Source organism: Berghia stephanieae, chromosome 13 (genome assembly GCF_034508935.2).
Source record: "Berghia stephanieae isolate SIO BIC M18660-M18661 chromosome 13, UCSD_Bste_1.3, whole genome shotgun sequence".
NCBI lineage: Eukaryota > Metazoa > Mollusca > Gastropoda > Nudibranchia > Aeolidiidae > Berghia > Berghia stephanieae.
Genome location: NC_088372.1, coordinates 30,307,164 through 30,331,721, shown reverse-complemented (window position 1 = coordinate 30,331,721; position 24,558 = coordinate 30,307,164). Strand labels below are relative to the sequence as shown.

Below are 24,558 nucleotides of genomic sequence, written 5' to 3'. Positions count from 1 at the left end.
ACCATCACCTAAAGTCTGCTCCACAGATCCTGTGGAGTGGGTTCCGTATTGGAGCGACAAGCTATCATGATTTTGGTGTTGACCTCAAGTTGCATTATCCAGTTCATTCCGACATTATACTGGTGCTCTTATGTGGTCTAGTGGTATTACACTCGCTTTCGGATCGGAAAGTCATAGGTTCTAGCTTCTAGCTTCGCTCGGCACATAGCTGAGTCCTTGGAAAAGGCTCTTTACTCACATTCTCTCACCGTACTCAGTTGTAAAATGAGTACATGACCGTTAATAACATTTTCTCTGTTGGAAAAATTATAATATTGCCTAACAGGTGTCATGTTTCGTTCTACATGTTACGTGTTGCTGTTGGTCAGGAACCCCTTGTAAAGCGCTTTGAGCACGTTTATTGGATAATGCACTATATTCATGATCTAGGTTTTGACGGGATGGGTAATATTTAATCACAGAATATTAAGATGTGATTAAATTATATTGATATTCATGGATGTTCAAGAAAAAGAAAGACATAGAGAAAATATTCAGTAAAAGAATAAAAAAGGGAAATCTAAGTAGTAAGTAACATACGCGCCAGTCTATGGCAAACAATAATGAAATGAAAAACGGACACGATATTATTTTAGGATATATATAAATTCTATAATCGAATTGGATTTAAGAAAATGTGTTTACAAAAAGATGACATAATTTAAGTGCGTGTGGACCATAGCTGGAATCTGAAGTCTGTTGAGACGTTTTCGTATTGTCGGGTCTGTGGTTGTAACTGGTCTTTATTCTTGTTTCTTGTCTGGTACCTGGTGAGAGGTGAATTCTGTTCTGGTATCTGACTGGTCATCTTTGAAGATTGAATATCTAGACTTGACATTGTTGATGAAACTGAAGAAAATAAGAAATTCGTTAATAATTTTAAGCGAATGTGATTGGGGATCATTTGTTTGTTTATTTGTTTTAAAGGGTTTTACGGCGCTTGCAACACATTTAGGTTATATCAGCGCCAGTAAAAAGGAAGAAAATGGCATAGTAAAACGTTCTAGAATTTCAATTAAAGCACCCAAGAGAAAGTAAGACAAAGGAGAACTGGGAACAAATAGGGATTAGATGTAGATTCCAAGAGCATACCACCAATTTACTTAGTTTGAGATCACCCATAAGTCTCATCCGGATACAAGCACAAGATCCAACAAAGAGGAATACACACAAATGCTTGCATTATACATTTAAGATAACAATTATAATAATACATAACAGAGAGATGATTTACAAGGAAAAAAACTATTATATTCCAAAACAATAACTATGCATTTGACTGTTTCCCTCCCAGCTAGGACTCTAGCCATGGTCAGGAAAAAACAAGTAATCTCATTCCAAGATAAGGACAGAAAGCGTGTTGGAAAACAGGCGCAGGGGAGAGAAGACACAGCAAGTACCTCCCTGCCCACTATGGGAGGTAGGATCCTTTACCAACTAATATTTTGAGACTATGTCTTCCTCATATTATAAATCAGTCACTTATCTCAGGACAAGTCCCAGATAACTATAAAAATGCAATTGTAAAGCCTCTCATAAAAAAGCATCACCTCGATATAAATTACCTTAGTAACTACCGTCTCACCTCAAATCTGCCATTTCTTTCTAACATCATTGAAAAAGTCGTACTCAGACGTCTTTCACATCTCCCAGAAAACAATCTATGGGAAAAATTTCAGTCATCTTATCGTTCTTACCACAGCACAGAAACTGCTCTGTGCTGTGTTGCGAAGGATTTGCTTGATGTTTTAGATAAAGGTTCTGTTTCTCTTCTGACATTGTTAGACCTTTCGACGGCTTTTGATACTATTGATCACCGCATTCTAATTAAACGACTTAATATAACTTTTGGCTTGTCTGGGACTGTCTTGCAGTGGTTTGAATCTTATTTAGATGGCAGAAAGCAACAGGTTATGATTTCAGATAAACTTTCTCTTCAACATACATTGTCTTTTGGTGTTCCCCAAGGCTCTGTTTTGGGTCCAATTAATTTTGTTTTGTTTACTTCTCCATTATCTGATGTCATCACTGGTCATGGGTTGCGCTATCATCTCTATGCAGATGATACGCAACTTTATGCTACTGATAACAATAACTCATTAACATTGCCAGCTTGAATTCAAAATTACACATCAAATTGTACACTTTGTATGCATTTGACATAAACATGTGTTATATTTTAATTTTATTTTTTGTTTTGGAAAGAGGAAGATAAAAGAGAAACAAAGTGAGGGGAAAACACAATGTGGAAACTAAAAGAGGAGGAGCAAAGAGAAATATTTGCTACAACGGTGAAAGGAAATCTAGGAATTGATTTCCCAAAGAAATGGAAAATAACCTATGATACAAGTTGCTAGGGGCGAGCTCGGAGAGAAGAGGTTCAATAGACAATAAAGAAAAAGAGGGAAGCAAGGAAGACCATGGAAACAAACAGGGATGCTATGAAAGTAGATGAATATAAACAGGCAACGAAAGAAACAAAAAGAGTCGTTGCAATAGCAAAGCCCGAGACATTCAAAGATATACATGAGCAATTAGAAAGTAAAGAAGGCCAGAAAATATTTTTAGAATAACGAAACAGAAGGACAAGAATAGGGGAGATATACAACGTATTAAGATGATCAAAGATGAGAATGGAAGAGTATTTGGCGAAGATGAAGAGAATTGAGGAACATACTACGAACAGCTCATGAATGAAGTGAATGACAGGGAGAGCAGAAGTGCAGTTATACAACCTAAAGAGAATATAGTAGTGGAGATAAGCAAGCACGAGGTGTTAGATTCAGTTGTCACGCCTGTGTGGGAGAGTAGCACGTAGGAGTAGAGAGATGGAAGTCAGATAGTTTCCCATAGACTTCGTAATCTGTTTCCACTTTTATTTTCCTCTGTTATAATCGGGTAAAAAGCTCCAGACAAATTGACCGAAAGTAAGACAATGTTTATAGGTTTAAAGAATTAGGTAGTAGAATTAGTGGTAGATTATTGGAACGTTATATAGGGATAGTTTGGTTCAGAAGGTAAGTATTAATCCCCGTTAAATAAGAAGTGCTTTAATATAAATCACTAGAATTGCCTCATACAGTATCAAGTTAATACCTAATTAGCCAAAGAATAATAGTGCTGATTTAAGTTCATTAACTTTAGGCTATGGGTATTTAATTTTTCATCCCATATCACAAACTATTCATTTTTCTTTGTAATGGTGCTTAGCTTTAGATGTGACTGGTGGCGGCGCGAAGGCATCTTCTGTTATTTGGGACAAGCCGTTTCATTCCAGTAGTTTCAGTGTATCGATTGTAAGATTCAACTCTGTATCACATGCAGCCAAACAACCGGTTCCTTGATCACCCGATGCAGGCTTGGACAGTAACCTCATACATGTTGGGTCAATAGCCGATGCAGGTTTGGTTAATAACCGATCTGTGCAAATACCAGAGCAAGTCTTTGACTAGGTTGCAACATTTCAATATTCCTAAGAATAGTAGGGTCGTGAGGGATTTCAAATAATTCCCTTGACATTACCACTGGTTTTAAGATGAGTTAGTAATTTTATTAACGGGACACATGAAAGTAGTGGAATGGGGAAAGATATGTATCAATGAGAACATAATAATCAATGCATATAAATACTAAATAGAACTATCGTGTATTAGCGATAGCACATCAGTAAATGTAAATCGTGTTGTGAAATTCATTCATTTAGAAGGCATACATACATACAATAATATAATCATATATAAATATATAGATAAAGATAGCGAATAAATATTTTATAATAACACGCGTAATCAATTAGTCTTAATAACATGAGTTATTGATTGCTGTTATTTTAAGTTGTGTCTACTTACGGCCAGGCAAAACACAATATTAATTATCACTCCTACACACAAGTTTAATTGGGATTAATTAATTTTAACACAATGCATGTGTATCACCCACCCTCATTCACACACATTTCTCGCTATGTACAGAACTTTCGAGTTCCCTATAAAGCAGTTAGTTCTAAGTGGATTAAATGGGAGAGAGCGATATTGATCACTGTCATGGTTTATATTTGTTTCTCTCGGGAGTTGGGGAATCACAAGGAACCAATAATATTCCAGGATTTGGGTTTGCCTGGCCCATTAGTGGTTGTTTCTTTAGACCAATCGTGTTCTGTGTGTCATCGCTGTAGCTTCTATAATCTTTTGAATTCCCAAATAGGTCGGTTATGTGTGTAGTCAAACACATGGAGATCCCCCCCCCCTCTAGAATAAAGGTGTGAATTAAACAATTTCAATGCGGTGTCAAGTCCATGGCTATAACACATGGCCTTTTTAATTGTGCCTAGGGCGATAACGATTAACACATGTCGAGCGATTGAAAAATATCACTACAGCAGTGAGCAATATGAAAAAGGGGGAAACAGTTGGACCAGACGAGTTACCAACAGACGTCTGGAAATCACTTGGAGATGAAGGGTTAAATTTCCTGATGCGGTGATTCAACGACATGTTTCAGAAAGAAAGAATACCAGAAAATTAGCCAAATGTACGTTGCTCCCCATATACAAAACTAAGAGAGATGTTTAAGAATGTGGCAACTATAGGGACATCAATTTACTGAGCCATACAATGAAGATATGGGAAAGTGTAATCGATAAGAGGATTAGAAAAGATATAGACATAAGTGAAGAACAGTTTGGATTTGTTACTGGTAAAAGTAAAACGGATGCTATATTTGCTTATAAAGTGATTGCAGAGATGTATTGAGAAAAGCAAAGAGAATTACATTGTTTGGTACTGTCTAAGAGCAAAGGGGGTAACAGAGAAATATATTAAAGTTATCCAAGTTATGTGCGAAGGAAACAGGACAGTGGTAAGGACAACTGTTGGCTTAACTGAGCAATTTAATGTAAGAGTTGGATTATACCAGGGATCGACTCTCAGCCCACTGCTGTTTGCAATAATAATGGATTTTCTCACTGAACCCATTCGGCATGAGGCACTATGGAACGTGATGCATGCGGATGACCTAGTACTTTTTAAATGATACAAAAGCTGAGGCGGAAAAGGAGCTGGAAGGCAGGAGACGGGTATTGGAGAGGAGATTAAGAGTAAGCAGATCGAAGACAGAGTATTTGTGCATCGGACAACAGAGAGCAGGACCACCAATAAAGATAGGAGAAAAGGATGTGCCAGAGACAAACCAATTCAAATACTCAGGAGATGGGGGCAATGAGATGGAGGTAAAAAAGAGGATACAGGCTGGCTGGAATAATTGGATGAAGGTAACGGGAGTTATGTGTAACAAACGAATTTCCGCAAAGTAAAGGGGAAATTGTATAAGTCTATTGTAAGACTACCAATATTGTATGGACTAGAGACAGCAGCTACAACAAAGAAACCTGATAAAGAAGTTGAGGTGGCAGAAATGAGGATGTTGAGAAAGGTCAATTGGCTTGACAAGAAAAGATAAAGTGAGATATGAACGAATTTGGAGAGAAGATAGATTGAAATGGTTCGGAAATATTAAGAGACGAGAGAGGGAGTACGTTGGAAGGAAAGTATTGGATATACAACTAGCGGGGAAGAGGAAAAAGGGACGCCCAAAGACTAAAAATGGTTGGATATGAAAGAACTGGGCCTGGAGGATGATGATGCTATGAGCCGAGATACATGGAGATGTGGCATTCATTAAGTCGAGACATCGCGTAGATTAATGGATGGTATTTTGCATTGTGTTTTTCTTCCTTGAAAATGATTCAAGATGACACGGATGGCAAAAAAATTAATCTACACACTTCCTGTCCAGAGTAAGGGGCTAAAAGGTCATTTTAGCATGAACCCAACGTGGTGAGCGAATTTCAGGTCAAAAACAAAAACATCAACTATCGGTACACAGGGAGACTAATGGTAAACAACTCAGTGGAAAATCATTAACCTACGCCAACGGATAAAAAAGTAACGACGATTTTAAATGTGTATACTTTCTTTTGATCGTAAGAATATAACCATGGTGAGTAGTTTTCATATGACGACTGAGAGGCGTTGTCATCACAAGATAGCATAGCAACAGGTTTGAAAAATAACAACTCATGGTTGCCTAAAGCTAGTGTCCCATTGAGACAAAATCTCGTTCTACAGTAACGTGACTAAGGGTAGTGAGAATGAATAAACGGGTCGAATTTGAATATTATAAATGGATTTTAATTGTTGAATATTAGCCGTGACGGAGATGTGGTTTGACACAACCAAAGAATTACGACCTTAGGCCAGGTTTAACGAGTCCGACTATACACTGGTTCACGGAAATTCGACTAATCTGGGAATTACAACATAATAAATCGCACCAGGGCGAACGCTGCCATACACACAGACGAAATGAAATAATGAGAACGTTGTTGTTGATGAAGATGATGACGATATTTGAAGAACAATTGCAGAATCCGATGCAGCAGAACAATATTTTCAGGACAACGTGCACGTTAGAAAATCACGTATGGCAGAAGTATATAGCAGTATGTACAACAGATGTATACACTGCAGTATGTACAACAGAGGTATACAGCAGTATGTACAACAGAAGTATACACTGCAGCATATACAACAGAAGTATAAACAGCAGTATGTAGAACAGAAGTATACACAGCAGTATGTACAACAGAAGTATACACTGCAGTATATAAAGCAAAAGTATACACAGCAGTATGTACAACAGAAGTATACACAGCAGTATGTACAACAGAAGTATACAGCAGTATGTACAACAGAAGTATACACTGCAGTATATACAACATAAGTATACAGCAGTATGTACAACAGAAGTATACACAGCAGTCTGTACAACAGAAGTATACAGTATGTACAACAGAAGTATACACAGCAATCTGTACAACAGAAGTATACAGCAGTATGTACAACAGAAGTATACACATCAGTCTGTACAACAGAAGTATACAGTATGTACAACAGAAGTATACACAGCAGTATGTACAACAAAAGTATAACAGCAGTATATACAACAGAAGTATACACTGCAGTATGTACAGCAGGTCGACTACAAAATATAATATTTATGTGTGTGTCTATATATATATATATATATTAGATATTATTGGTCACATTAAATTATATAAATTATATAAATATAATATAATATGTAGAATTGTAATTAATATGCGAACAAAAACGGGGTGCCTCCACACATCATAATGCCAACCAAATTATAATCAAATGGAAGCACATATAGAAAGAAAAGTAAATAAAAGTATTATGTTAAAATACATTCGTTATGATATTGAAGTAAATATTCACTAAGGTGATAGACTGATGCTGCCCTCAACTTGAAATATAAGAGGGGGGGGGGGGGGGGGCGACACTAAAGGGTCATTTATTTTTATTTGATGAAATATCCTATACTTCTATGCACAGTCATAATGTATATGTCTGGGAAGAAGGATTGCATATAATCTTTTTCAAAAAAAAGTTGCCCGTTGCTATGGAAACGACGCCATATTGGAAAATAAACAACACATCTTAAAAAGTCCAAGGCTTTTTTGTTTATCAAGCGATTACCATAATATTTTGGCCAGGTAGAAAATAGGAAAATAAAGAGGCTCTAGTAGCCTGATTTTTAATTTTTTAATTAGAAACTTTAAAAATTAAGTTCAAATTTATTACTCGATTATTCCCCTTCAAAAAAGTTACATAATTTCAAATTGCCCATAACAATTTTTTTTCAAAAATCCGGTTTCTAGAAGACCTGCGTATTTGTATGACACTTGTTTGTAGAAAGTTTGAAGAAGATTGGTTGAAAACTGAGGGAGGAGATAGGTTTTTAGTGACGAAAATTGCAGTTTTGAGAAAAACGCATTTAAAAGTCAAAGTAAACGAGTTTAAAAGGAAAAACTCTCCTCTAGTTCTCTGATTGGATTGTGACCACATGACATAATTAAGTACAAAGTGATTGGTTGTTGAAGATAGAGGAGAGATTTTACATTTCATTGATATGTTTTTGCCTTTACTTAGTCATAAAGACTATTTGATATTGTTTCATGAAATCAGTCCAGTGTAACTAAAAATTGGCAGGATTTAACCATACTATGGGTCACAAAATACGTTATTTTGAGTCGAAAAAAAACTGAAAATGAAGTTCTTATGCAATTTTTTATGCAGACAAATGGTCACATGACAACATCCAACTAAAATCTTATTTTAGCAAACTGTGTCAAAAATCATCAATTTGTATATAAAACAATATAAAATTTAAAAAAAAACATTGAATACAATAAATTAAACAAGTATATTTCTGCGAACACAATAGGGCTACAAACCTAAGATAATTTAAACATGAATCATAATAACCAAAATTAAGAATCAGAACATACATTTCTGGTGCGTTAACTGTCGAAAATATAACCAGGACAATTCAGTAAAATACACGATGGGCTAAAACCCGAAACTAATATATAAAAAATAAGACAGTCAAATATGTATGATGATGATGAACGTTATAGTTAAAACTATATCACAGTCAGGGTTAGAACCTCCACGTACGAAAATTTAATTAAGTTAAATTTATACCCTTACCCCACGTCATCATAAGATATCATCGCCTAGGCATTCCAAGAAGGAATATAGATAATCCATTAAATAGGATGTCTGATGTAAACAGGAATCACCCATGTTGTTAAAGTGTTACGTATGAAAAAGAAAAGGAAAATGAATGATGAATGATTCTACTAATACTCATAACGTCAAAAGGCGCGAAAATCTTTAATTTGTTCACATTGATAAGAATTATAAAAAGCAATAACATTGACGACAGTATACAGAATTAAAAATAAACGCAAATGATAAAAATAAAAGAACGAGTGAGGAAAATTTACAAAGAATAAAAACTAAGCACCTAGCAATAATAATGGACATGCAATGATAAACAATTCTGGTCTAACCAGAACAGAAGGGGGTAAATATTTTCTTTTATTTTCATAATTTTTTTCAGCAAAACAATCTGTATTGCACAGCATTACTTTCATAGAACTGGATCAAGACTAATGTACCAAATAATTTCCTCAAATAAAGTATTACGCATGTGCAAAACAAATGTGAATGAGAAAATGATTTGTTATATCGTAAGGAACGAAGTAACCATTTTCCTATAGTTGATATGGAAACGGTTAAGCTAGATAATGAACGGTGCTGTGGCCTTGTAGGAATTGTTTTTCAATAATATTATGGCCTCTGGCACGTTATAATCCATGTAGCGGCATGCTTTTTCTCAATCGTTATCGTTGAATGTGACTTGATTGATAAATCTATAGGTTAACTATACGAATGTCAACACGTAGCTTTAAAACAGTCTTCAAATATACATTTTCTGTTATTATGTAATTACAGACGAAATAAAAATTTATATTTATATCGAATTGAACTGAAGAAAATTATAGTAAGAACTCGTTTTTCAAAAAATCTTGCTATAAGCTATAATAAAGGGTATAAAAACAGAAAATAAAATGGAGTAGAAAAGTGCCAGGAGGCAATAGAGAATAAAAAGTTCGCTGCGATGAATTGATATAGATGATTTGTCAATTATCTCACTTTGTCAATGTATCAGAGAGAACAATTAACTAAAACTATACCGTTTTAATGTCAAGTAGTAATCGAAATATTCTACTCTAAGGTGGTTGTCTTATTCATTGCAACTATAATTGAAGATAATATGATATTTTAGTGAATGAAACAGACACATTTTTATGATAGTATTTTCTGCTATCATCCGATACACCACGAAGTATAAATTGAGCTTCATATTTACAAACCAAACAAACTGTAGGGCTGGAACACTAAAACGGTGGTGTCGGCGTCTATATGAGCCATTGTAGACGCAAATCATAATAAAACTTACTTTTCATGAAATTGCAATTATTGCGTTGTTAGTTTTCGGGGTCACCAACTTAGTGGATGAAATTTAAAAAAAAAATAGTGTTGTTTTTTTATTTTGACATTTTACCATTCGTCCTGAAATAAAAAAATAAAAAATAAACTATCCTCCAACCGCTCGTACACCTTCAGGTTCCTGGCGATCACAATAAATTATAAAGAAGATAGAAAATAACGAATCGGTAAATAGACAAGTTTGTGTTCGTGCGATAGTTATTTAGACGTTGCTACATTATGATAAAATTGACTGTCGCAAAATTAACAATGATGATGTGTGTGTATATATGTCCGAGTGTATGTATGCGTGTACAACTTGTGTAGATGACTCGATTATGTGTATATATATATATATATATATATATATATATATATATATATATATATATATATATATGTGTATATAAATATATATATTTATACATATATATATATATATATATATATATATATATATATATATATATATATATATATCATAGCTTATTTAAACTTTGACGTGGCCGCCGCAACTGCCAACTGAAACAAGCTTCTGTCCTGAGCCATCCTTCCACATTCAGTCAGTGGCTTATTCATCCATTTGCTGAGGTCTTGTGACCATTATCTTCTTGGTCTCCCTCTCCATCTTCTGCCCTCCAAATTCCTTCTAGAATTTTTTTCAAGGGTGTTATCTCTCTTGATATGTCCAAAAAAGGCAAATTTTAGTTTCTTTATCACCTTGATGAGATATGGCTTCCCAATGCCCAGTGACTCTTTCACATTTTTGTTAGTTTCCTTTGCTGTCCAGGGAATGCGGAGAATTTTCCTGTAGCATTTCATTTCAACTGCATTAATTTTATTCTCATCGGGTTTTTTGTGACTGTCCATGATTCACATCAATATAATGCTGTTGGAATTATGCATGTTCTTAATATTTTGATTTTTAGTTGGATGTTTTCACTTTTCTATAATGTCATCATTTTCGTCAATTTTGTTTGGGCAAGTGCTATCCTCCTTTAGATATCAGGGTTTGATTTTCCTTTTGCCTCTATTCTTGTCCCAAGATATACAAAATTATTGACATTCTCCAGTTTTTCTCCGTTAACCACAATTTCAGCTTTTGGACTTTTATCACTGTCCATTAATTTGGTCTTTAGGGGCAGGTCTCTGTCCTCCCCATATTGTCTTACGGATTGCACTAGCCTGTCTAATCCAGAAGGCGAGGTTGACAGGAGTGCAGTGTCGTCAGCTTATCTCAGATCTAAGGTTAGCTCTACATTTAATTTTGGTTGACTGTACAAGTTCAAGTTTAACGTCTTTATCTGCAAAATGCGAATTACTCATCACTGCATATTTTATACAATTATATGGTGACTCTCTTCGTAATTGTGTTATTGAGCTGAAAGATAAATGTTTAATAGTTGACCAAATTTGCTGTTCTTTGTAATATCTAGGATTTCAGGTGGGAGAGCGTTCCATTCCTTGATGGAGTGTATAGATGTCCGAGTGTATGTATGCGTTTACGATTTGTGTATACCACTAGATTATATATATATATATATATATATATATATATATATATATATATATATATATATATATATATATATATATATATATATATATATTACATCTTCTACAAGTATATATCAATTATTCGCTATCTTCATCTCCTTTTTCGTGTTGAGTGTGGCTTTGTGAGGGTATTTAATTATAGCATGTTATTCGTCCAGGCATAAACTACATTGTTTTGATGATGTTGTATATCCTGTTGTTTTAGATAGAATTTTCCATGAAATGCTGTGGTCTAGCTTGTTGTCTTTGAATTTCCAAATATGTACGCTGAGCTTTGCAGATCTTTGTTTTGTTGGTGTTTCTAAAGGTTTGGGTGTGGAGGTTGTATCTAATTTTGAAATTATTTTATGTTAGTCCTACATATTTTTCCTGCTTGTTTCTTTTAGTTTCGGTGACTGTGGCTTCATGTATTAGATTCTAAACATTGTTTATTTAACGGGCAATGATCCTTCTTTCTGCAGTTGCATTTTATGGTGTATGGGTTTTGCTCTTGTCGGCGGTTTTTAAAAATTGTTTTGTGTGGCTTGAAATTAATTGTTCCATGTTGCGCATACAAGAGTAGCTAATTTTTATGTTATTTCTGTTGATAATTTTATGTAGCTTGCGATTCTTTGGGACGAGTGTATCAAATAGTTTCAGGAACTGCTGTCCCATGTTGGTGATGACGTTTTCGTCGAAAGGTGGTTTGAACCAAGTTATATGCCGATTTCTTATTTTTCGTTCTTCACTTGTGTGTTGAGGTTTATATGATAGGGGCCTTCTGTGTATTCAAATGGTGTGTTTTATCCGCTTTTTGTGAGTGCTTCTTTGTATGGGGCGGCTGTAACGTTGAAAATCTCTATTTTTCGAAAGTTTACTCACAGGAGCATAAACTCTTGAAAAGTTGTATAGGTAAAACATTGATAGTGAGGGTCTTCTATAGATAGTATGCACTTGGTTAAGAAGTTCACAACATTGCCATCCGGAAGTAAAACTGGCCAACACACAAAACTGTGTGTAACCTTGAAGATTTATAGTCTGGTTAGTACAGTTTAGTGAGAAGTACTCATACCGCGGATGGCAAAATACAATAACAAAGACACGAGTGACGTCTTCTTCGAACTATCTATACCGTGTTCTAAAAGTTCTCTCCAATATTGATGTGTTGTAATTCTTTGCTAACGTTTTTTACACGTTTTCTATAGTTCCAATGAGTTTCTGGCCCATTGTTTCTGCCATTGTGTTGTCTTGAAAAATGAAAACAACTCACCTGGTCGTGCCAGGTGATAAAGTCAATAAGGGCGTATTTTGACTATTAAATAAAATCCTGCACATCCAGAGTGTTGTTTTTTTAAACACACTTCGTGAGTACACGATCCAAATGCAGTATTGCTTTGAGATTTTAATGAAAATTTGTATTATGGATTTATCATTCAACTTGGGTAATTTAGCGCGTGATAGCAAAAATAGTCTGATTAATTCTGGTATTGAAGTTTCTGTTGTTTCCAGGCATTTGGCGTGTGAGTAGATTCATCAGGATAAAAAATTGTAATTTTGATTTCTCTTTCAAACCACACCCTCCCCACCAGATTATTAAACTCAAAGTTAATGCACAAAGGAGAAGGGAATTATAGATTTGCATCATTGTCTTTCTGCTAAGATCAAAATGTCTACATTTTCGGAGAATATATTTATTTGATAAAGTTTCCTAGAGATGCTATCTACACGAGATTTGAAAATATGTAATTCGTCAATGATCTCTCCTAAATATTTGAATTGATTGACGAGTACAACTCTTTGTTTATTTATTTCCTCTGTTTTGGATACATTAAGTTCTGACACCAATTTACAAAATGTTCTATTTGGTTTATATGATAATTTTCTGATTCTTGGCTATTCAAAAGTCCTAAATGGCTGTATCGTCTGCATATTTAACACCGAGACATTCGTGAAAAACAGGCAAACAATCATTTGGTAGAAAATAGACAAAATTAGAGGACTAAGACATCCTTGTGGGCCGCCAATTGAAATGGACTTTGTTGCCGAGAAATGTATTCCCATTTTAACGTACCGAGGTCTCTCCACTAGAAAGTTATGGAACCATTTCATGAGTAAAACTAATAAATAGAGGTGCCTATACAAAGATAAAGGGAGTAAATCTGACTCACGAATGAACAACACAAATCAAATGACGTTTCGGCCGTCCGCTTTTTTCAAGTAAACAAAAAATACATAAATATTTATATTAGATTGTCATGATAATATAGGCGAAAATTTGTAAATGTGTCTACGTGTGTGTGTGTGTGTGTGCAATGGAAGATATATATATATATATATATATATATATATATATATATATATATAGACAGAGAGGGAGAGAGGGAGAGAGAGAGAGAGAGAGAGAGAGAGAGAGAATGAGATGACGTAATGATATCAAAACTATATATATATATATATATATATATATATATATATATATATATATATATATATATATATATATATCAAGAATAAGGTCCGGGGGGGGGGGAAGGGGGGTTATTGAAGAATAATAGACAGCAATAGTTTTTTTTTTGGTCCCCCACCTATGCTGTTAACATATTTAAAAAAGAGGAGAGAGAGAAAGGGAGAGAGAGAGAGAGAGGGAGAGAGAGAGAGAGAGAGAGAGAGGGAGAGAGAGAGAGAATGTAAGTGGGTGAACGGGAGTGGAAAGGTGCGTTTCAAAGTTATATTTAAAATATAGGAGATTGATAAATTAATTTTTTAAAAATATATAATAATTAAAAAACACAAAACAAATTATTTTACTCTAAAATAAATAAAGAAAGAAAAGTTAGCTTAAAATTACTCATATAATCGCGTATGAGATAGCTAGGTAGCTTCAATGATAACAATAACAAATTAATAATGAAGATAGTTGTGTTCATTAGATTGAAAGCAGTTGAACAGTCAACGAATAAGATTCGTGAAGAGTTTTTGAGTGATTTGTCTAAATGTTTTATCTTCGTGTTGATGACAATAAATAAGGCATCTTCTACGCTGCGTCTATGTTGAGATAGAATTGGTGTTTGTCAAGTATCTCGTAATCAGACACTTTTTGTAAAAGTTGTCATTTCAAAATCTTTTTGAACCATTTCATGACGATTGATGTTAATGCGACAGGACGGTAATCATTCAATTCTGTTAGAGGAAGGTTTAGGCCCTGGTACGATAATTGAAGTTTTCCACAGAATTGGGACAATTTGTTCATCGTCAGATTGCTGAAAAGTGTGCGTATAGATAGTTCGAAGATGACGTCACTCAGGTCTTTGTTATTGTTTTTTTTTGCCAGCCGCGTTTATGAGTAATGCTCACTGAGCAGTATTAAACTGACTATAAACGTTCATGAATACACACAGTTCTTTGTGTTGGTCCGTTGTACTTCCGGATGGCAATGTTATGAGCTTCTTAGCCAAGCGCATACTATCTATAGGGAACAGCAGGCTGTTCTAAACAGTTGGTAAGAATATTTCCACAAATCAAGTCAGGACCATGCGATATCTTTGGTTTGCAGTGCTTAAATAGATTCTTGAATTCATCTTTATCTATATGTATTGGTTCTTCTTCGTTGCTCGATTCAGAACAGGAGAGTGTGGGTTGTTAGGTTAGGGATCTTCTGCTTCTTCTTCTTCGTTCCCGTCACGTCACATGGTCAGTCCGGTCTGGTGAATGAAGCCCACAGTGGTCCTGAGGTCGTCCTCACTGCCGTACAGCTTCTTTGAGTATGGGGTTGGGTCAGGCCAGAAGTTCCTTCTCAACTGGTTGTACTTTGGACATTCCATTAGGACATGATGTCCATTTTCATTTTCAAGTCCGCAGTCACATTGTCCAGAGGCACCTGCTCTGGACTTGAATCACTTGAAATCACTTGAAAATCAAGACTTCCGTTGGTGACATTTCAACAAAACAAAAACACGGTGAAGAAATCAAGAAGTCTGTACAGAAGTGCATTGATCAAAACTACCCTGGAAATAATGGACAAGAATCTATACCGATGGTTCATGCAATAAAGAACACACGTGCGGGGCCTGGGAGTGCACATCGAGTACACAAATGGTCAACAAAAGGAGATCAGCAAACCGACTGGTACTCGCACTTCAATCTACAAGTCAGAGGCAGATGCAATCCATGAAGCTGTTAAGCAAATCCTCTCAGAAAATGAAAAACCAAGACACATAGTGATTTTAACAGATGCTAAGAAAATTCTGGAGGATATAATGATGTCCTTTGCGGATGATATAGACGCCTTGGTGGAAGACCTCATGAAGCTAAGCAAGTTTACCAACATTGTACTGCAGTGGATTCCAGGACACTGTGGGATACTTGGAAATCAGATCGCTGACCAACTGGCAAAGGCAGGCAGTCGCATGCAGCAACCCTCCCCAATGTACTCAACAGGAGAAATTAACAAAATGGCCAAATTTATCCATAGGGATCATTTGGGGATATTGAGGAAATGAGAAAATTTGGGAGAGGGAGGATGTGGGGGTGTGGGGGGGGTGGAAGAGAAGGGAAGGGGGATGGAAAGGGAGACAAAGGGGACGCATATTGGGGGGGGTAGTGGGAGAGGCTTTGTTTTGTGCTATTATGTAGTTTGAATTCATTTTAGTGTCTGCACGATGTCTCCACATCGTTAGGGACTACTATTTTTTACATGTTACTGATGGTGTTTTGTTTGCATGTATTTAATCCATGTAGTGCGTTAACGATATGATGTTTTGCTCTTGACTCTCTTGATCTTCAATGTCGTTTTGTTATTGTTATAGCTTGTTTTGAATGATGTTCTGTGCTACCAATGTATTGTGCTGTAGTGTTGTTGGTTGTTAGATGATGGTCTTGTAAGAGGTTTTCTTGTAAGAGGCAAGTGTTCTTTTTCCTACAGTTGCGATTGGTTGGTGTGCTTTTATCATTTGGGTTACTCAGAATTTGCTTGTTGTGGTTCATGATTAACTGCTTCATATTATATGGGCAATTGTAGCATACTTTAACATTGCTCCTGTCTATTATTTTATAGAGCCGGTTGTTCGGGGAAATTGTTTATCTATGAGAGTGATAAATTGATGGCCAATTCATGTAATGACTGATTTGGTGAACGGTGGGTTGAACTATATTATTTAACGTTTTCTATTGTGAACATTATCTCCGGGTAGCTTTTATGTTGGCACTTAATAACTCATACAATTTTGATACAGTGGTTTTCAAACCTGAATTACAAAGAATCAAGTTTTGAATTAATGCGACATTTACTCATTTCCAGGTCTGATAACCGCAAATTGTTATAGTCTCAATGTTGTATTGGAAATACTCCAACCAACACAACATATAGTCCATTACTACAATGTTAAAATTGCGTTTAGAAATCAGACCGAATTCTAATATTGCAACTCTACCTCTTAGTGGTTGATATTTTTTTTCAGTTCTAACTTTTTAAATAATGAACCGGTGCCCTGAAATGTATCACAGTCGTGGCCCAAAGTTGTCCAAAATAAATAAATTAATACACAATAAATCTAAAACTTGTGAAACAAGGAGATGTAAACAAACTCACTTCAGATGATTAAAAATATATACCTTTACTGAATCCTTCAACCATATTTCATTATTTTGTATGTCCATCTTTTGCTTTGAGGACAGCTTTGATCCATCGCTATATGATGGAAATCAGGCTTTGGCAGTATTCCGGAGAAAGCTCTTGACTCCAAATTGCTCCAACAAGGGCTTTACTGTTTGCGGGCTTTTAGTCTGCAATCTTGTTTTTCATGTAGTGCCACAGATTCTCTATCGGATTTAGATCTGGACTGTTTCCGGGCCATTCCAAGGTCGTGACCTTGTCATTCGAAAGAATGTCCTGAACAATTTTTGCTCTGTGGTAAGGGGCACCGTCGTGCATGAATATATTACGCTGGTATGACTGCAGATTAGAATGTAATTTGTCTTTTGTGACTGCAGATTAGAATGTAGTTTGTCTTTCAGTAGTTCCAGGTATTTTTGGCCATTCATCGTTGTTAAACGATCCAAAAAATATAGAACGGCAGTTCCTGACTTGGAAAATGTTCCCCAAATCATTTGGCTTGGCGGGTGTTTCACGGCCTGGACTGTATACTTTTCATCAGACCGTTTACCAGCTGGTCTTCTCACGTTATATTACGAACAACAAACTGTTGCACTGTTGGTTCGCTGAAAACATGACGTTACCCCATTGCTCTTCAGTCCAATGTTTGTGCTTAGATGCAAACGCCAATCGTTTCTGTTTCATAATTCGGGTCAGCCTTAGTTTTCGAGCTGGTTTTTGAGATCAGAGGCCGAAATCATAAGGCAAGCGTCGTGAGACTGTCCGACGATATACATCAACACCACATAACATGAGCACAGATCGAATTTTTTGGCATGAGGCAGTAGATTTCTTCGAAACCACTGTCCTAATGACCCTATCGGCTCTGGAAGAAGTTTCCTTGGCGGCCAGTTCTGTCTCTGCCAGAAAAAATGCCTTCTGATTGGTACTTTTGAATAGCATTGTGCATTCCAGTCTTGCTGTACCCTAGCTTGCATAATATGACACGTTCTTTGTACCCGTCATTGAATAATGTCATCATGTATGATATATATGATCCAAACATATAAAATAGTAAAGGGAATAGACAGGGTAGAGGCAGGATCCCTTAAACCAAACAAGAACATTCAGACACGAGGAAACAGCAAGAAACTGAAAAGGAACGTTTTAAAACAAATGAAAGAAGGAACTTTTTTCATCTAGAATTGTAAATAACTGGAATAAACTGCAAGAAACCACAGTATCAGCAAAAAATTTGAATAAATTCAAAGCAGAGTTGGAGATAAGCAACACCATAGGAAACAAGTTCAATTATAAAAATTGGTCCAATCATTAATAGATTAGGAGGAGCGAAGGAGACTACACCAAGTCTAAAAGCTCTATACAGAGGTATCCAGGTAGGTATGTAAGCCCTAACAATGCTAGAAATGGATGGCTTTTTGCCCATTTTTGTGCTGTGCACAAAGTTCAATCAAAATGACTATACATTGATTCACAATGTTAATATGAACATTAGCCTTTGCTGTCAGGTATAAAGATTGCAGAATAAACATCTTTTATTGAAATGTCGTTCGGGATTAGATTCCGAGTCTTGAAGTGCTACGTGTGGCCAATCTTGTTATACGGATGCGAAAGCTGGACTACAAATGCAGAAACACAAAAGAACATTGAAGCTTTTGAAATGTGGTGTTTGAGAAGGATGCAGAGAATATCGTATACTGCACACAAAACGAACGAAGAAGTGCTAAAACAAACATACCAACAAAGGAAAACTAATGCCCTTAATAGCGGATCGACAACTATCCTTTTTCGGACACATAGTAAGGAAAGATAAGAATGAATATCTGGCAAGTTGTGGAAAAATACCTGGTAAACGCGCCCGGGGGAGACAAAGAAAAACACTCATAGACCAACTGAAGGGCTTCACCAACCTAACAATCCAAGAGCTGTTTGAAAAAGCAAGAGACAGGGAGGAATGGAGAGAGATAATTCATGCAGTATCCGAAGCCTGGACCAGGCATGGAACCTAGAAGAAGAAGAGATTGAAATGAGTTCATTTCCTGTGCTGCACCAGAAAGCATGTTGCGAAAAATGAAAAAAATAGCTAGATGAGAGTTTTTTAAAACTTGGTCTTAAACTTTTGGCCACGACTGTATTAGTAACACAACAGTTCCTGGTAAAACCAGTTCGATCAGATATGTCTACACAAAATTTCAGAAAATCGTATTTCCACTTGGAATAAAAAATGAAGTCACCAAAAAATAGCTTCAAAGATGATAAATTGCCCTCAGCATGACCGAATATTGCTCCAAAGTCATAAATATTGGTTCTCTGAAATGACATTATCATTTTGAGTAAGATTTATTGAATAACAGACAAATTTGCAGATCTGCAGCCAGAGCCAAAAATCCATAATTCTAGGAATTTTTCGTAATACTAGGTAGATCTGAGTGTGATGTTTACCGCCGTAGGGAACTCGACAATCAACGCCACATGGACCACAATCACACGTTTTCTCAGACCAGAGGATGATCGTCGACCCATAGTCGATGCCGTAACAGTCTATGTATTGACCCTGATTCTCGGCATCACCATTGGATTTATCTGCGGTTTCTTCGGAACTGTCACTAACATCATAAACATTTTCATCTTCGTCAAACAAGGAATCTTTTCCGAGGGAAGTATTCTCAACCTCTTCTCCCTATCCTTAGCTGATCTGGGTGTGTGCTTCATGAATATGCTCTTAAGCACAAGCTATCTTGTTTATAGGCTTGAAATTACTTACTTACCTTTAAATCCACGCATTGTTTCAATTCTAATACTGGGATGGCCACTTAAGATATTTATAGGCCTAAATAGAATGTTAACAGCTTACATAGCCTTTGAGCGGTGTATGTGCGTTGTGATGCCTTTTCGAGTTAAAGGCATGTTCGCATCACGCCGAGCTTTCATATACCTGCTATCTATATTTGTATACGGGTTTTCTAGCCACATACAATTTTTTGCAACAAATTACATCGGTGATGTAAAGGTACAAGGAACAAATATTACGACATTGGGTATTGTTCATGGAACAGATAGAGACATCTGGCATGGTTTGTTATTTTATGGAAACTACATGGCCCTACATTTATTAACCGCTTTTATTGTGGTTGTCTGTACTATTATAACCAGCTCCTATGTCAGGGTTTCGAAGGAATGGAGAAATAGAGTAAGCAGAGCTAACGATGATTCAAATAATACGGTTGGATCTATTGATAACCATGCTACGAGGAACGGCTCTAAATCGAGCAAATTTGAGTCAGAAGCGACATGTAAAGCCAAGAACACGACGCTGTCGAAAGCTAATTTTGATAAAGAAGCCCGGTTGGTAAAAATGATCACTACTATATCGATTATATTTTGTGTTTGTTACAGTCCAGATTTTACCATGCTAGTGATGACTCTCGCAGATCGACGATTCAATACAGGGAGGCAATATGAGAGACTAGACCATATCATGCATGAACTCATTTTTTTGTTCGCCACCATCAATTCGAGTATCAATATATTCATTTACTACAGGATTAGTACAAAATATAGACAGATATTTCAGTCATACTTTTGCAAAACTAAAGAAAAAAAAGTAAGTGAATGGAATGCTGTTACCACTGTGCGGTGACAAAAAAAAATATAATAAAAGTGATTTAGTAGAATGCTGCCACCAAGAAGGACATTGTATATCAGAAGAATATTGAAACCAACGAATAGACACGGTGGCAGCAATGTTTCTTTGAAGGTGCGCTATGATGACACGAAATTTCTGCCTTATCTAATTTTTATTATATCTGAAATTACAACAAAATCAATGTGTAGTCTCAACTCGAGTGAAAAAGAGCCTTTTTTTTCAAAACTTGAGCTATTATATAAACATCCACGCCAACGAGCAATTGTATTCAGACAATTTCTTGAAAACCAGTGTTGTCTCTGTCCTTAAAATGAATTTTCACTGCTCAGAAAAAAACATCGACTTCACTCGGGATCGAACTTGGTCTCTTTGTGTTTGAAAAGAGCGCTTTACCAAATGAGCTAAATGGACTCCCTTGTCAATATTAGATGGAGTAGGATCATATTCTTTAAATTCCTCTGATATTAAAAGCATAACATTATGATCTATGGATATTACCATCAATGAATTATTAAACAAATGACTTGACATACTGACTTATGCCTCTTGGTTCCTGGCAAAGCATATGGCCTCAACAGCACTCTTCCATCTTTGTCTGTCCTTGGCACAGACCTTTGCCTCACTCCAGGTAAGATTAGAGACGCACAAATCTTGGTGAAGGCTTCTCCTCCCAGTCTCTTTTGGACGACCCCGTTTTCTTTTGCCCTATGGGTTCCATTCGAGAGCCTGCTTGGTTATATTACAGAGTATGGCTAACCCACCGACACTTTCTGAGTCTGACCTGGACATCCTTTTGCTCTTTGTTTGTTCTTGTCCAAATGAGAATGAAAATATTACTGGTCATATTGAAATCTTAGATATTACACATCTCGGTCGATCAACGTCTTAAAACTATCCAGGGAACATGCTTTCTTTGTCTCCAATCTAATATCATTCCACAAAAGAAGGTAGAAACATTAACGATTTTTGTATTACATCTTGACAAGTAAAGTTTAAATTTATCTCCTCCTGCAAAGGTTACAGTAGATAAAGTAATGAATTATGATTAATTTCTTACACATTCATTGGCCGAAAGATTCATACATACCTTGGCCGAAGGATCCATTTATTCCCTGGCAGAAGGATCCATGCATTCCCTGGCCGAAGGATCCATGCATTCCCTGGCCGAAGGATCCATACATTCCCTGGCCGAAGGATCCATGCATTCCCTGGCCGAAGGATCCATACATTCCCTGGCCGAAGGATCCATATATTCCCTGACCGAAGGATCCATACATTCCCTGGCTGAAGGATCCATGCATTCCCTGGCCGAAGGACCCATACATTCCCTGGCCGAAGGATCCATATATTCCACGGTGGAATTATCCATGCATTCCCTGGTCGAAGGATCCATATATTCCTTGGCCGAAGGATCCATTTATAAAGTTTCGTTTTGCCAAATAATCAGAGTGCCAAGACTTTCCAAATAAAAAGGTATAAAGATTGTGCACACCGATTGTTGGTTGGCGAGGCAATACATATTTGTAACCCAACTTCTCAAAATCATATTTTAGTCGGGATGCTTAAGATGCTGAAAATTGAATTTGTATCCAGAAATATCAGACTTAAGTTAAGTTTGTATGCCCTGTTGAGGAGAATGAATATCATATTTTAGAGTGTCAAATAACTATAAATCAATTTTTGCCCAATTTAAATATATTTGTCGGTTTAGCATCTGGTTCATCCTGACATCTTACCGTTTTGAAACGTTGGGTCACATTTTTGGAAAGGGAAAGTAGCGACCTAGATTTTACATCATTTAGCTCGGACACGAGAGTTTCTGATTTGTTGTTGTTGTTGTTATTATTATCTTTATTATTATTATTATTATTATTATTATTTTTATTATTATTATTATTATTATTATTATTATTATTATTATTATTATTATTATTATTATTATTATTATTATTATTATTATTATTATTATTATTATTATTATTATTATTATTATTATTATTATTATTATTATTTTTTTTATTATTATTATTGTTATTATAATCATTATCATCATCATCTACATAATATTTAGATCCAGTTATCGAGCATCGAAGAAAAAGTTTACTCTTCCGAGTTCATACGAATAGAAAATCGAAGATATCAGTTCTATTTTTTTATCATGCTGAATTCAAGAAAGTTAAGACAGTATGAGAAGAGAGTTTGATTAGAGGTAGCCCCAAGAGCAAATCTACTGGACGAAATGTGAGTAATCATGCGGTAGGGAATCAGTACTCATTCGCTCTTATAACGATACGATTTTTAAAAAATCTTCTAAGTTATCGTGAATAGATCTATGGGATATATAGTAAGTATGTGGTTCAGTCAATTGTTTACTGGTTTTGGCTGCAACGCAGTAACACACAATTATAATCGACAACAAACTTTTTGCTTAACGGCAAGTGTTAACGGCAAATGTGAGTTTGATGTAAGATTTAATTTACATAATATTCACTGTTACATTGTAATATTGTAGTTGTTTGGCTGTGGGTGGTTATGTTAATGTTCTTGGAGTTTATAGAGTTTCGCATTTTATGTTGTGTATGTTTTGCATGTGAGAATGAAAGTTGACTGTGCGAACTTGAGCATCATTTATTTCTATAAATCATATTGCTGTACCACCCAGTTTACAGAAACTGATGTGTTTTTTACGGGAACCCAGAGTAATATTGTGGAATCACTCAACTCAGTAGCGTTAGGTAAGTGATATGTAAGAGAACAGTTTTATTACTGTGTAGAAATTAGAGTATATACAAATATATCGCAACAACATGGTAGGTATGAAAAACAGTATATATAACTCTAATATGGAAAGTAAAGAACAAAGAGTGCATCCTTCCTAGGGCATGCCACTCTGATATTTTTAAGCACAAATAATATTTTAAATTAAGCTGTGACTAAAATCAATTAGCTAATAACAAAGGGGAGCAACTCTTTCTTTGAGTAACTCTATGTATAAGTCCATAACAGAAACGAACGTCAAAATCAAACTTTTACCTTCTTCAGCTATTGTTCCGTTTGAGAAGACGGACTCATGTATTTTGGGATCGACACCGACAAGGGATTTGGCATTTCAGGAAAAGGCACCATTTCTGGCATGAACCTGGGAATCATTTATCTCCAATTACCTCTGCTGAAAGAGTACAGACATGCAAGGACATGCTTCCCTGAAAGATTACACGGAAGTTCGTGGTAGTGTGGCCCTGGTGAACAAGCAATTGGAGTGGGTATTGTCACATCGGTGATGAATTCCTCATACCAATTGGTGTGAAAGGAAATTTTATCAGGTTGGAAGGACAGGGAGTCACGTGACGATGGGGTCCTTCCGGACAGTGTCGGTGCCTGGGAGACGTAGGTTTAATAACTAGAGAACGTACAGGGGTGTTGTTGCCTGTGGATGACCAAGGGGAAATCAATCAAAGAGATTGCTGGTAGTGGTATATGATATGGCAGTGGTAGTTCTTGCCGTAGTGTAGTATATAGTAGAGTAGTGTAGTGTAGTAGTAGTAGTGTAGTTAGTATAGTATGTGTAGTACAGCAGTGTAGTAGTAGTAGTAGTAGTAGTAGTAGTAGTAGTAGTAGTAGTAGTAGTAGTAGTAGCAGAGCAGCAGCAGCTAGTAGTATAGTAGTAGCATAGTAGTAGTAGTAGTAGTAGTAGTAGTGTAGTAGTAGTAGTAGTAGTAGTAGTAGTAGTCGTAGTAGTAGCAGTAGTAGTAGTAGTAGTAGTAGTAGTATGTAGTAGTAGTAGTAGTTAGTAGTAGAGCATAGTAGTA

The 24,558-nt window shown here is 36.0% G+C and overlaps 1 protein-coding gene and 1 long non-coding RNA gene across 5 annotated transcripts; one reads left to right on the top strand and one right to left on the bottom strand.

The window, feature by feature from the left end:
- Positions 1-637: 637 nt before the first annotated feature.
- Positions 638-24,162, bottom strand: LOC144959007 (uncharacterized). Of its 4 annotated transcripts, none has more exons than XR_013642547.1 (2): positions 23,783-24,162; positions 638-888 (listed from the first exon to the last, which is right to left on the bottom strand). It is a non-coding gene; the product is annotated as an uncharacterized LOC144959007 (long non-coding RNA). The 4 variants fall into 4 exon arrangements; XR_013642548.1 differs by lacking the exon at positions 23,783-24,162 and adding an exon at positions 8,929-9,051; XR_013642545.1 differs by lacking the exon at positions 23,783-24,162 and adding an exon at positions 8,610-8,644.
- On the top strand, positions 10,063-21,405 carry LOC144958861 (uncharacterized). The gene is made up of 2 exons (XM_078891114.1): positions 10,063-10,144; positions 19,300-21,405. The coding sequence occupies exon 2, from the start codon at positions 19,538-19,540 to the stop codon at positions 20,741-20,743; it is 1,206 nt and encodes a 401-aa protein (XP_078747240.1). The 5' UTR covers positions 10,063-10,144; positions 19,300-19,537; the 3' UTR covers positions 20,744-21,405.
- Positions 24,163-24,558: the final 396 nt, after the last annotated feature.